At 42.2% G+C, this 14,068-nt stretch overlaps 1 protein-coding gene across 1 annotated transcript; it reads left to right on the forward strand.

The window, feature by feature from the left end:
• The first annotated feature begins 550 nt into the window (after positions 1–550).
• ak1 (adenylate kinase 1) lies at positions 551–13,546 on the forward strand. Its single transcript, XM_056290784.1, has 7 exons — positions 551–636; positions 8,387–8,425; positions 9,674–9,709; positions 9,933–10,096; positions 10,480–10,596; positions 11,704–11,895; positions 12,447–13,546. The coding sequence occupies exons 2-7, from the start codon at positions 8,419–8,421 to the stop codon at positions 12,510–12,512; spliced, it is 582 nt and encodes a 193-aa protein (XP_056146759.1). The 5' UTR covers positions 551–636; positions 8,387–8,418; the 3' UTR covers positions 12,513–13,546.
• The last annotated feature ends 522 nt before the right edge of the window (positions 13,547–14,068 follow it).

The raw sequence follows: 14,068 nt of genomic DNA on the forward strand, positions 1-14,068 counted from the left end.
GTTGTGTGTTAGCTGTTGCCCTGTTCCCCTTTAGTAACACTGTTTTGAGGGCAAAGTGTGCTTTTGCAAGATAAGTGTAGGATTCTGCATTTTGTGTGTTGAGTTTTGTGATTTGTGTTTAGGGTTTTGAGAAAGTGAGGTAGTCTATCGGGAAATGTGTTTTAAGCAATTGTGAAAAACTGTAAACACACTTCCTTCCTAAAATGGTCTGTCCCTGAGTACCCAGCTTAATTTACACACAATTTCCCAGCAAAAGAAAAAAAAGCAGTTTCCGCAAGTGTGTTGCGCATTTTGTAAATTTACATGTAAGCCATGGCAAATCCAGTACATATTCATATGTAGTCTCGTCACCCAATGACATGACCCAGTACTGCCAGCACTGGGCATGCTGCCACAGTCCTCCCCTTCCATCCAACAGCCTCACATTCTCCCTTTGCCTCTCTCTCCTCTCCTAGTCTCTCCTTTCTCCCTCTTACCCAGAATGCAGTGCAGGTTGAGTAGGCTGAGCTGAGCTATAAAAAGCCGTAGCATGGGGGAGGGAGGGCTGCCGTGCAGCAGGAACGACTGCTCAGACACACACAGGGATCCAGGGACAGCAGCCCCCACACTGGAATCTAGAGCCGCACCGCACGAGAGGTCAGTACAGAGGACAAAGACTCCATAGAGGACGAGAAGGCAGGAGGCTGACGGAGTGGGTCTAATTGTCTAAGGAGCGGAGAATAGAAAGGTCTCAGAGAGAAAGAGAGGGAAATACTGACAGGGAGAATGAGGAAGAGAGGGCAGAGAGAGTGGGCAGGGCTGTTTGACAGGCAGAAGAGCGAGGAGAGAGGAGAGAGTGGTGTGATAAATAGAAAAGCATCTTATCACATTTCTGTGGGTGCTTGTCTCATGTAAAGTATTCAACCGAATATTTTTTAACGACATTGCCAGCTTATCAAACATTTGCACATTGAACATAGTGTGACACAGCCCCGAGATGGGAAATGCACCAGTGGAGTAGATGGAGAGTCATTATGAGTGTCATTCATTCATTCATACTTGGTGACTAATTGGAGCAGAGCATTAAAATAAGTCCATTCGTGTGTCCAGAAATGCATCAAACAAGTTTTTTTCATCCACACTTTGTCAAACGCTAACTAAACACATTTGCATACATTTTATTTGACATTGAAAGCAATTGCTTTGCTGCCACTACAGTTATATTTAAACATGCTTCTCTCCTTGCTATGTGCCTGGCTGTATCAGTTGACATTTTAAACAAGGGTTGCAGGGGCTGTATTGGATATTTGATTCCAGCAATGTCCATTCACAGCTGGCGTGGGGCTGACAGCTATTGATTCCTGTGGATGTCCACATCCACGGACCGAAACCCCGGTGGAATCAAATAAGGGACACACACAAAACATGACTTGTTCAATGAAATGATTGCCACAGCTAACAGTGTGTTCCATTGCTCCCTGCATCCTTCCACAAACAACATAGAATATATTAGCTCACTGACGTCAAAGAGGTCTCCTGTTCTCTCTTAAAGGGGAAGGACCCTTATTGAAACTGTAGAGCAGAGCAGACGCCAACGGTGACCCTTTAACTGGAGGTGTAATAAAGGATCAAGTGCTTACAGCTAAATATTTTGTATTCACTTTGAGAGGCTTTAGAGGTGAGCCACTCGAAACCCCTTTTTCCTCAACGCCTTTTTAGAATGGTTTATATGCCATCCCGGAACAGGTGCAGACTGACCAGGTCTTTTTATAGCTCCACCGCATCCTCAAAAACTCCAGTCACACCTCATGGTGGGACGAAGGGGGTGGGAAGTGCTAATGAATGAATGCGGGAATGGGAGCTGTGAAACATCAAATATGAAGTTATATTACTGGAAAAAGAGTTTGGAAACCACATGGCCCATGTGTTTCTAAGCATGCTTGTATGGTAAACCTGAACGGACTAATTTGTGAACAAGTTACAAACCAGATGTTGGCGGCAAAAGCCAATTTTCTCACGTGTTGGCACACTGCCCAAACAATCAACCACATTAGGCAGCAGGGAAATTAGTTGTGTCGTAAGAGATCCATGCATTTTACAATACTTGAATGGACACATGCAGACAACGTACATATATCCATGTAATCCTGTAACATTACTGAGTGTTGTCTCAAAAGTTCAAGACTGAAAAAAAACAAAACAGTTTAAACAGGTTATTAATTGCCAGATGTTACTAAACATATGGACATTTCTAAAACGGTTCTATTCCCAAAAAAAAGTATTAGAAGGAAGATTTGAGCAGACACGTTATTAAATCAACAAATTGTAATTCCACGTCTATGCATTGCATGTTACTTATATACCATGCTTTGGATTAGCAGTATGTTTGGCTAGTCCTGGTTGGCACCCTTTTAAAACTAGAACAGATTTGGCATGCCAAGGAGTCAGGAGACTTGAGTATGGTACCATAATAGGCCAGGATGAGATTCCAAAAGAAGCTTCGTGCTGAATCAGCCACACGCCTCCAAGTGATATTTACAAAGACCTAAGGGTTACTGGCCCCCAACATAAAACAGCAAACCTGAGAAGCACCAACACCAGTACTGAGGATCATTGCTGAAAAGCAAAAGGAAATAATGAACTAAAATCAAAACTTTGAAATATACTTTATAGGTATGTTTCTAAAACAATCAATGGAGCAACTGTTGACCCTGGTAGCACACAATCAATGGTATGAGTCATACTGTATTTTTAAAAAAAAATCGGTTGTATTAGCTTAAAAACGCCACCAGATGTCGCACTAATTGATTTTGTATCAGTTCACGTGCAGTTCATACATTCTCAATATCTGAGTTTGAAGCCACATCGTCACCTTTCTAGCATTCTAATCCCTTTAATTGCACAATATTGTTATCACTGCATCTAGCTTATGTGTTTTGTCGGTAGATATTTGCAGTGAGCAAACAGTCACATTGTTACACGTTCAACGTTAACCCGTTTACTGTATTTAACACAGTATTGGCAGCGAGTGCAGTTTAATGTCACGTATCCCCCACTGTGGTGTATCTGATGATATTTGGGATCTTCTCTGTTAGATACCTGATCAGGATATGAAGAAGCACATTTGGAGATTATCCTAATAAAACCACTTATAATAAAAGCACAGTGTGAGTGTAAATCCAGTTCCAAACGGTCAGAGTTGATTCTTCTCCTTTTAGTTCATGCAAGTACAAAACAAGGACTCGAAAAGTAGCCATAAATGTAACCTACGTCCAACATCGTGTCTTATCTCATTCTCAGATGAATGCTTGCTGAGTACACGTGTGTGTTACACTAAATGGTTCAACAGCGACTGCATGACTTTCAACCACAATTGCCGAAGGTTCAGCAACTTTTACTTTCTGTTGCAACAGGCAGCCTGTAGCATTTATTCTCAATAGTGCTTCCGCATAACATAGTGCAACACTGCAACAGCCAAACTAAAAAGCATTAAGGAACCAACATTCCTCACTTAACAAAAAAAAAGAGGTTTTGAATCAGCAAGAGCTACCTGAACATGCTTGCAACACTTGGTTACAGATCTGAGAGAAAAGCATTATTTCAGACTGAAACAGTTCAACCAAGTATTGACATGTCGATTTATTTACTTTATTCTATGGTGAATTGCATTATTTCTAAAAGCAATCCTCTAACAAAAGCATATTCACACCACAATATCAAAAGTGATTTTATAATAATAATAATAATACTAAAAAATAAAATAAAAATTATAATAAAACATTACACTCAAGGTCACCTCACATCAGACATAACAAAACAAAGCAGTAAAAAAAACATTAGTGCAATAGACAATAAAATGCAATAAGCATAGATGATATATCAGCAGGAGTTGAAAAAAAATCTTGCATGCTTCTGGTATATAAAAATACCAGAGTGTAATAGTGAAGTCACTATACATCATATAGCCATGCTTAGACAGATGCAGGTTGACAAACTGCAGTATAAGAAAGGCATTAGGAACCAATTTGTAGATTTACATACAAACTATTTCCTAGCATTATTGTCTAATACATTTGCCTTGTATCTGCAATCATCAGATAGCATCACGATTATACATTGTCTCATTGTCTCACTCTTAAACGAATCAGTCTCTTTTACACTATATGCATTTGTTTTCTTTGTTACACATGCAAAGACCGTAAACACCAGTGTTATAGACAAACATGATCGTCATAGACTTCAAAAAAAAAACTGGGGAAAAATTATCTACAAGGATCTGGACTGACAATAAATCTGCGTAAACTCACCTGATCTTGAAAAGGTGACACAATAATCAATACTGAGACAAGAATAAAGACAAAGTTATCAAATTTATGAAAAGACATGTCCACTGCTCCTAGCTAAACAGCTAGCATGGGTTAAATGCAGAGGATGAATCTCCTTATGGGGATTAATAAAATTTATCTTATCTTATCTTATCTTATCTTATCTTATCTTATCTTATGTAGTGTGTGCCCCAAATTAAGAGGTCTTTGCTCAAGTGTGTGAACATTAAAATTAGGGGCCAATAGAGCGAATAATGCACAAGGAAATCACTACAGTATTGTGTACATGTACCTTAAACTTTGTCAGTAAAATTCTCGAGCCAGACCACAAACTTTTACCTTTTCTTGACTAATATCGTCATAGAAGATACTTACCTTTTTTTTTAAACCAAAGAATAATAACATGCTGAGAAGAGAACACCCCTTTAGAAATGCCATGCATTATCAGAACAAGATGGAAAATGGGGAGGGGGGGGTCTATTCCGTTGCCTACCAACACGGGGATCGCAAGTTCGAATCCCCATGTTACCTCCGGCTTGATCGGGCGTCCATACAGACACACTTGGCCGTGTCTGCGGGTGGGAAGCCAGATGTGGGTGTGTGTCCTGGTTGCTGCACTGGCACCTCCTCTGGTCGGTCGGGGCGCCTGTTCTGGGGGGGGGGGGACTGGGGGGAATAGTGTGACCCTCCCACGTGCTACATCCCCCTGGCGAAACTCCTCACTGTCTGGTGAAAAAAAGCATCTGGCGACTGCACATGTAACGGAGGAGGCATGTAGCAGTCTGCAGCCCTCCCGGATCAGCAGAGGGGGTGGAGCAGCGACTGGGATGGCTCGAAAGAGTGGGGTAGTTGGCCATGTACAATTGGGGCAAAAAAGGGAGGGAAAAAAAGATGGAAAATTGGAATAGACTTAATTTTTTGTGGGGGGGGGTTGCCCCGGGGGGGGGTTGCCCCTTTTTCTCCCCTATTGTATTGTACTTGGCCAATTACACCACTCTTCCGAGCCATCCCAATCTCTGCTCCCCTCCACCCCCCTCTGCCTACTAGGGCTGCAGACTACCACATGGCTCCTCCGATACATGTGGAGTCACCAGCCGCTTCTTTTCACCTGACAGTGAGGAGTTTCACCAGGGGGACATAGCGAGTGGGAGGATCATGCTATTCCCCCAGTTCCCCCTCCTCCCGGAACAAGCGCCCAAACCGACCAGAGGAGGCGCTAGTGCAGCGATAAGGACACATATCCACATCCAGCTTCCCACCCAAAGACCGGCCAGTTGTGCCTGTAGGGACTCTTAAATTTGACTTTTGTTTTATACCCTGTACAACCCACTGTAAGCATCCTACCAGACGTGACAGCTAACTTTAGTTAGTACATATTCAAAATTCAATTCTCCACTGTTCTAAAATTGAAGCCTTAAAACCAGACACACCATAATGTCTTGATTTTCATCAGAATTTAATGCTCTGCATACATTTAATCCCTTGATAAGTGAAATATATATTACAAAAACAGAGAATTACAAGCAAGAGTGTCTTCCCACTGGCTACTGGGTTGATTCAGCCATCACTTTGACCCAAATACAAGCTGAACAACACTTTCCTTTGGGATCATTCATTTAGCAGAGGGAAAACCTGTTGAGCCAGTTATTAAAGGCATACACTGTCAACCATGCACTCAGTTTTCAGACTAGTCACATGACGCTGGCATATGTAAGATATCTGCTTACACATGCCATCCGCCTGGACTCACCCTTCCTGCTCCCTGCCTTCTCCAAGATTCCTTACGACAGCTGGAACAGAGCTGCAGAGTGCACAGAATAACTGTAAGGCTGTATTTTTAATTAAAGGCAATACTAAAAACAATAAGCATCTAGTTTCTGTTCAGTTGTTCAGGAAATATAACTGATATAGTGCTTTTATGAGTTGGTCTAAGTGCCATCTGGAAATTAGTGATGGAGTGATAAATTGCTGCTGATGGCTGAAACCAAATGTTTACGTATTAATGATTCATCCCAGATGAATCATAAATGTTAGAAACAGTAATGTTGTCATATATCGGAAGACATGTCCCTCACCACATTGTATTACTTAATCACCCATCAGCACCACTGACTTTAACTGGGGGACAGAAGTCACACAACTAATGTCATAAGAAGTGACAGTATTGTGTGGCTACAGGTGCAATGTTGTCTATGGTTTTAATGCTTTACCATCATAGTCTGAGTTTATTGTGTTATAGCCACGTAATCTTTAAATTCTCTTTGGTATATAATATCTACCTGCCATGGCAATTATTTAATTCTGCTCTGACATTAAATGAGGAGCGAGAAAAAATCTCTTACAGTTTTGCCACAATATAATATAATATAATGAATATAATATAATATAATATGATGTAACGTGATTTAATGTAATGTGATGGCCTGGCGGCCTGTCTAGAATGTCTCCCCGCCTGCTACCCAATGGCTGCTGGGATAGGCTCCAGCGTCCCCTGCGACCCTGAGAGCAGGATAAGCGGTTGGATAATGGATGGATGGATAATATAGTATAATATAGTGCTCATTAACGTGACGCACAAGGGGCATCCCGGTGACTCACCTGGTAGAGTGCGTACCACATAAGGCTGAGTACTTACTGCAGCGGCCTGGGTTCGAATCCGACCTGGGCCCGTTGTTGCATGTCATCCTCTCTCTCTCTCTCTCTCTCTCTCTCTCCCTCCCCCTCTCCTGTGTTTCCTGTCTCGCTATCGCTGTCGAATATAGGCGGGAGATGCCAAAAAATAATCTTAAAAAAAGACGACGCACAAGCCTAGATGCTTGATTGCGCGCCAATCAATACAGTAGTTTATCTTATAGGACAGTTGTCTGTTCTTCCCCTTCTTATTTCATGTCTTCCAGCTCACTTCCCACCAAGGCCATTTCTCTAATTAGTGTATACAGACTTGCTACACTCAGATAGTTTCCCATGAACTCTTCTGCTATCAACCAACAGTCAACAATAGGCCGTTATTTGTTCACATGGGGAAGCCACTTTATAAGACCACCTTTATTCTGTTACACATGGACTTTCAGCATCTATCTAAACAATATAAAATAAAGTTAAACATGGTATAGGTCATACATGGTCAAAGATTAATGAAAGTAAGCAAACATCGGTCCGGGTAGCGTAGCGGTCTATTCTGTTGCCTACCAACACGGCAATCACCGGTTCGAATCCCCATGTTACCTCGGGCGTTCCTATAGACACAATTGGCTGTATCTGTGGGTGGGAAGCCGGATGTGGGTATATGTAGTGGTCGCTGCACTAGCGCCTCCTCTGGTTGGTCAGGGCGCCTGTTTGGGGGGGAGAAGGAACTGGGGGGGGAACAGCTGATCCTACCACACGCTACGTCCGCCTGGTGAAACTCCTCACTGTCAGGTGAAAAGAAGCAGCTGGCGACTCCACATGTATCAGAGGAGGCATGTGGTAGTCTGCAGCCCTCCCCGGATTGGCAGAGGGGGTGGCGCAGCGACCGGGATGGCACGGAAGAGTGGGGTAATTGGCCAAATTCAATTGGGGAGGAAAAGGGGGAAAAATCCCCGCCCCCCCCAAAAAATGTTTTTTATGTATATATATATATATATATATATATATATATATATATATATATATATATATACAAAAGAAAAAGTAAGCAAACCTCATATATGAAATAGTTGGTCCGGCATTGTGTTTATTGTTGTGCTTCTTCACTTAACATCAAAAAATATCATGATAATAATTACAGTAATAACAGATACTGATATGGTATATTAACTGTAATGATGATGACTAGTGCAAGAACAGTGTTTGCCTGTATGAGGTCTGAACTTCAGATAATTTATGGTATTCTTTCAGTATTCACTCAGTACTGAAAGAGATGTGAATACCAAATAGAGACATTTTGCAGCTGAGAAGATGCTGCTATCTGCTGTCACTTTAAGTGAGAATTCTTCCATAATACTTGAGTTTCAGACAGTTTGTCAATATGTGTAAAAAAAACAGGTTTGAGACCCATGCTTTTTTCTTACTGTGCTGTTTTTCTCTTTCTCTCTCTCTTTCAGTTGAAGGAAACACTCACAAGTAACACATCACAATGGCAGGTAAATGTCAAACTGATTAGCTGAGGGCAAAACCACATCACTCTTGACTGCTCAAAACTACAGTACTTTTGTTACAGCTAACCACCTACATTAGAGACAGCCTGTGTGTAAAACAGTGTTATACTGCCCTCTTCTGGTAATTTAGAGTACTGTATCCTTCTCAAGAACATTACTACTGAGGATTAACTGTTTCATTAATTCCCCATTTTGCCCTCACAAAGTAGTCATCGATTAGCAATGTTAAAATATATACTGATTTTTGATATATAATATCTTAAGGTTAAAACACTGTAGTAGGGTGCAGGTTGAGGAGAGCTTGGAGAGGTGGAGGTATTGCACTGGAGAGAAGAGGAATGAAAGTCAGTAGGAGCAAGACAGAATACATATGCGTGAATGAGAGGGGGGGGCAGCAGAATGGTGAGGATGTAAGGAGTAGAGTTGACGAAGGGGTATGAGTTTAAATACTTGGGGTCAACTGTCCAAAGTAACGGGGAGTGCAGAAGAGAGGTGAAGAAGAGAGTGCAGGCAGGGTGGAGCAGAGTGTTAGATGTGATTTGCGACAGAAGGGTACGAGCAAGAGTTAAAGGGAAGGTTTACAAGATGGTTGTGAGACCAACTATGTTATATAGTCTGGAGACAGTGGCACTGATGAAAAGACAGGAGGCTGAGCTGGAGGTGGCAGAGATGAAGATGCTAAGATTTTCAATGGGAGTGACGAAGAAGGACAGGATTAGGAACGGGCATATTAGAGGGGCAGCTCAGATTGGACGGTTTGGAGACAAAACAAGAGAACCAAAATTGAGATGGCTTGGACATGTGTGGAGGAGAGATGCTGGGTATATTGGGAGAAGGATGCTGAAGATGGCGCTGCCAGGGAAGAGGAAAAGAGGAAGGCCAAAGAGGAGGTTCATGGATGTGGTGAGGGAGGACATGCAGGTGGCTGGCGTGACAGAGGAAGATGCAGAGGACAGGAGGAGATGGAAACGGGTGATTTATTATGGTGACCCTTAACGGGATCAGCCGACAGTAGTGGCAGTAGCAGTAGCAGTGTTAGTAGTAGTTGTTCCACCGCTGACACCAGTGTATGTTGTGGCTCCAAAGTCAGACCCGTAGATGGTTTGTAACTACATTCCTTGGTTTGAAAATTATGCTTTTGATTAGAAGAAAGCCTCATTTCAATTTTGTACCTATATATAACATGGAGGAAGACATTGCATTAACAACCTGCTCTGTATATGCTCGTTTCAGACAAAATTAAAGATTCCAAGATCATCTTTGTTGTTGGTGAGTAGAGTTCACATGTCGTACCATCAATGGTGAGACACCATTTAAGATACAGCTTGCATTAGTTGAATATTGCATTACTCTTAACCGTTAACAACAACAATTAGAGACATTTACGTGACAAAATTTTACGTGACAACATGTGCACTTACATTAATGCATGTAAATATGTGTACTTGTGGACATGTGTTAATTGTGTATGTGGAAATGTGCTCCTTTTTAGGTGGGCCTGGCTCTGGTAAGGGCACCCAGTGTGAGAAGGTGGTGGCCAAGTATGGATTCACCCACCTGTCATCTGGGGATCTGCTGCGTGCAGAGGTAGCCTCTGCCTCTGAGAGGGGCAAGCATCTCCAGGCTATCATGCAGAAGGGAGAGCTTGTGCCTTTGGTAAGACAGTGGGACAAAACTAGATCACAAAACCTTATACACATTATACCTATGATCACAACCAAATGACGTTATATTATCTGTACAAATTTAAGGCAAGAAAGATCAAGTATTAAGTTAAGCACTATATGCTTGATTCATTAAATAGTATTTACAATTATCTCAATCACCTCAACTTTAAATGTTCAAACCTATTGGTACGCTTATAGATCATTATTGCATTAATTAATCTGCATGTGTGGTACCAACCTGAGTTTGTGTTACTACACAAATGGAGGAATGATACAAATGTATCGTTCCTCCATTTTACAATACATTTTCCTCTCAATATTTGCCATTGTGATGTTGTTGATTTCAGCAAAGTGTTCGATGTCTCTTTTCAGGACACAGTCTTAGACATGATCAGGGATGCCATGATTGCCAAGGCTGATGTCTCCAAAGGTTTCCTCATTGATGGTTATCCCCGTGAGGTGAAGCAGGGCGAGGAGTTTGAGAAGAAGGTAGGAAAGGGATAGGATGCTAATAATAACAATAACGAACGGTGTCTGGGTAGCGTAGAGGTCTGTTCCGTTGCCAACGAATATGGGGTCGCCGGTTCGAATCCCTGTGTTACCTCCAGCTTGGTCGGGCGTCCCTATAGCCACAATTGGCCGTGTCTTCAGGTGTGAAGCCAGATGTGGGTATGTGTCCTGGTCACTGCACTAGCATCTCCTCTGGTCGGTCAGGGCGCCTGTTCAGGGAGGAGGGTGAACTGGAGGGAATAGCGTGATCCTCCCACGCGCTACGTCCACCTGGTGAAACTCCTCACTGTCAGATGAAAAGAAGTGGCTGACAACTCCACATGTATCAGAGGAGGCATGTGGTAGTCTGCAGCCCTCCCCGGATCGGTAGAGGGGGTGGAGCAGCGACCAGGATGGCTCGGAAGAGTGGGGTAATTGGCTGGATAAAATTACGGAGAAAAAGGGGGGAAAATAATAATAATGATGAAGTTTATTTGTATTGTGCTTTTAAAATCCATATTTGCTTTGTAAAAAAAGATTAAAATGTCATAAAACACCAAAAGAAGAGTTGAAAATGATATAATTACTTGTACTTTCAGAACTCATGGCTTTTGCGTACACAGGGCATGAAAACATTTTTCTAATTCTTTTCATGAAATGTCTCCGTAAAGAAGGAATAGAAGGCAATGTATCTATTCAAATGGCACATTACATAATCTTTTTTCCCCACAACCTTTTTATTGAAATTTTACAATCAAAATATTGTACATACATACATGAAAACAATGTTTATGTTTACATAAAAAGATACAACAACCAACATTCAATAGAGAACAAAGAACGAAAAGAAAGAAAGAAACAAACAAAGAAACAAACAAACATATAGCCAGGCCGCATAGCCAATTAGAAAAAAAAGACACAACTTGTATACTCGGGACAAACTAACAATAGTATATAAAAAATAAATTATAGACTTATGCAGAAAAAATAAAATGGCAAAAAAATAGTTAAGGGAAAAATAGTTAACCTTTTCAGGTTGCCATCACACTTTCAATCCATATTATCGACTTGTTGTAGTGATTTTCTTTCTCTTTTCCCCCACAAAAGATTGGCAAACCCTGCCTGCTGCTGTACATCGACGCAAAAGCAGAGACCATGGTGAAGAGGCTGATGAAGCGTGGTGAGACCAGCGGCCGTGCTGATGACAACGAGGAGACCATCAAGAAACGCCTGGACCTGTACTACAAAGCCACTGAGCCAGTCATTGCCTTCTATGAGGGCAGGGGTATTGTCAGGAAGGTGAGAAGATGAAGCCATGCGGGAAAATATATTATTTACCAAAAGTGTAAAAAATAAAAGCTTGAAAAAATTCTGTCCTGGGCATCCGGGTGGCATGACGGTCTATTCCGTTGCCTACCAACACGGGGATCGCCAGTTCAAATCCTCGTGTTACTTCCGGCTAGGTCGGGCGACCCTACAGACACATTGGCTGTGTCTGCGGGTGGGAAGCCGGATGTGGGTATGTGTCCTGGTCGCTGCACTAGCTCCTCCTCTGGTCGGTTGGGGCGCCTCTTCGGGGGGAGGGAGAACTGGGGGGAATGATCCCCCCACATGCTACATCCCCCTGGTGAAACTCCTCACTGTCAGGTGAAAAGAAGTGGCTAGCGACTCAACATGTATTGGAGGAGGCATGTGGTAGTCTGCAGCCCTCCCTGGATCTGCAGAGGTGGTGGAGCAGCGACCGGGATGGCTCGGAAGAGTGGGGTAATTGGCCAAGTACAATTGGGAGAAAAGGGGGGGGGGATTCTGTCCTATACTGACACGTTCTGTCTCTGTCTCTTGTCACGTAGATTAACTCTGAGCTGCCGGTGGACGAGGTCTTCGGCCAAGTTGCAAAGGCTATCGATGCTCTGTAGTGAAACACCTTGACTGGATGAACTTTGTCTTTGGTTGTTTTTTCTCTGTGTTCATCTCGTGAGAGAACAACAGCAACAATAAGGACAACGATAACAAAAGCAACAATAACAACCTTCCTGGTCATCCTGGTTTATCATGAAAGGCCATAAAGCAAAAGAGATGCCTTAGCTAAATTCCACTCCTAACCCAGCAACACAAATCTGTGGTGCAAGGCTCACCACCATCAATACACATCCATCAGTCTGCTCACGACAATATATCTTAAAATCCATTTGTATGTCCATGCCTATAATTTTTATGTGTGCACATATTCATATGTGTGTAGATGTGAGCATGCAAGTGACATCCTAAATTGATAGGCGCATTCAACATATTTTTTTTATAGTTTTACTCATTCATTACATTATAATCTCCACTGGACCCCAATATACCTGCTTATCCAGGCTTTATCTGACTGAGTTTCCACTAAAGCACACTTCACTGTGGTAAAATTTAGAAGAGGTTCGTGTGATAATGAAAGTAATGAGCAATGCACACAAGCGGCGGGGTGCTAATTTCAGCTGCGAGTAATTACACAAGCCATCGACAGCTCTGCTAACCAAGACACCTGAAAAGCTGAGAACCCATGACACTGAAGTCCAAAAGTACCAAGTCTGCACTTTAACAGCATTTTCATTTTCAATTACCTTCATGCTGCTGTTTACAGAGCCCAGACTCTTCTGGGGGTTGTATGTTATAGATATGTTATAGATATATAGATATGATGTTATAGATATTTGGTTATAAACTCAGCAATGACTAAAAACAACTTTTCTAATGCAGCAGGCATATTGGCAAATCATTGTTGAATATACTTTGCACTGTAATCCACATTGTACTTAATAATGCATTTATATGTATCTAGCAATCAGTTTGGCACATTATTTTCCTTCACACATCACGATGTATAGTATGTAACATATACATGGATATCTGCAGAGGGGTACCTGTAACACTGGGAATATAAGGAATTAAACAATGAGAAATAATGAAACTTCGTTTTGTATTAAATATTGAATTGTCTTAATCATGGGATGGCATGATGGCGCAGTGGTAAACGCGGTTGCCTCACAGCAAGAAGGTCCTGGGTTCGAGCCCCGGGGTACTTCAGCCTTGGGGGTCGTGCTCTGTGTGGAGTTTGCATGTTCTCCCCGTGTGTGCGTGGGTTTCCTCCGGGGGCTCCGGTTTCCTCCCACAGTCCAAAGCAGCCCAGGCTCACGGCAGTTCGTGAAATAGTCACAACATTTATGTGTCCATGGACACAAATTTTCCATTTTTTTTCGTGGCGCTCAGCATGGATTTAAACTCGCTGAGACTCATGGGTAGGCTAACGTAGCCTTCCACTATTGAAATTAACCCTAACCCTAACCCTAAAAGTTATTCACAACATGTTGTCCTCGTTTTTATTTCTTTATTTTAATTTTATCAGTCCGGTGGGCGGGCCGGAAAGGATTCATCGCATGTCGACCTGTGGATATTAAAGACATCTTTAACATTTCTCAACACAAAAAACGAA

Source organism: Lampris incognitus, chromosome 12 (genome assembly GCF_029633865.1).
Source record: "Lampris incognitus isolate fLamInc1 chromosome 12, fLamInc1.hap2, whole genome shotgun sequence".
In the NCBI taxonomy this organism is placed as follows: Eukaryota; Metazoa; Chordata; class Actinopteri; order Lampriformes; family Lampridae; genus Lampris; species Lampris incognitus.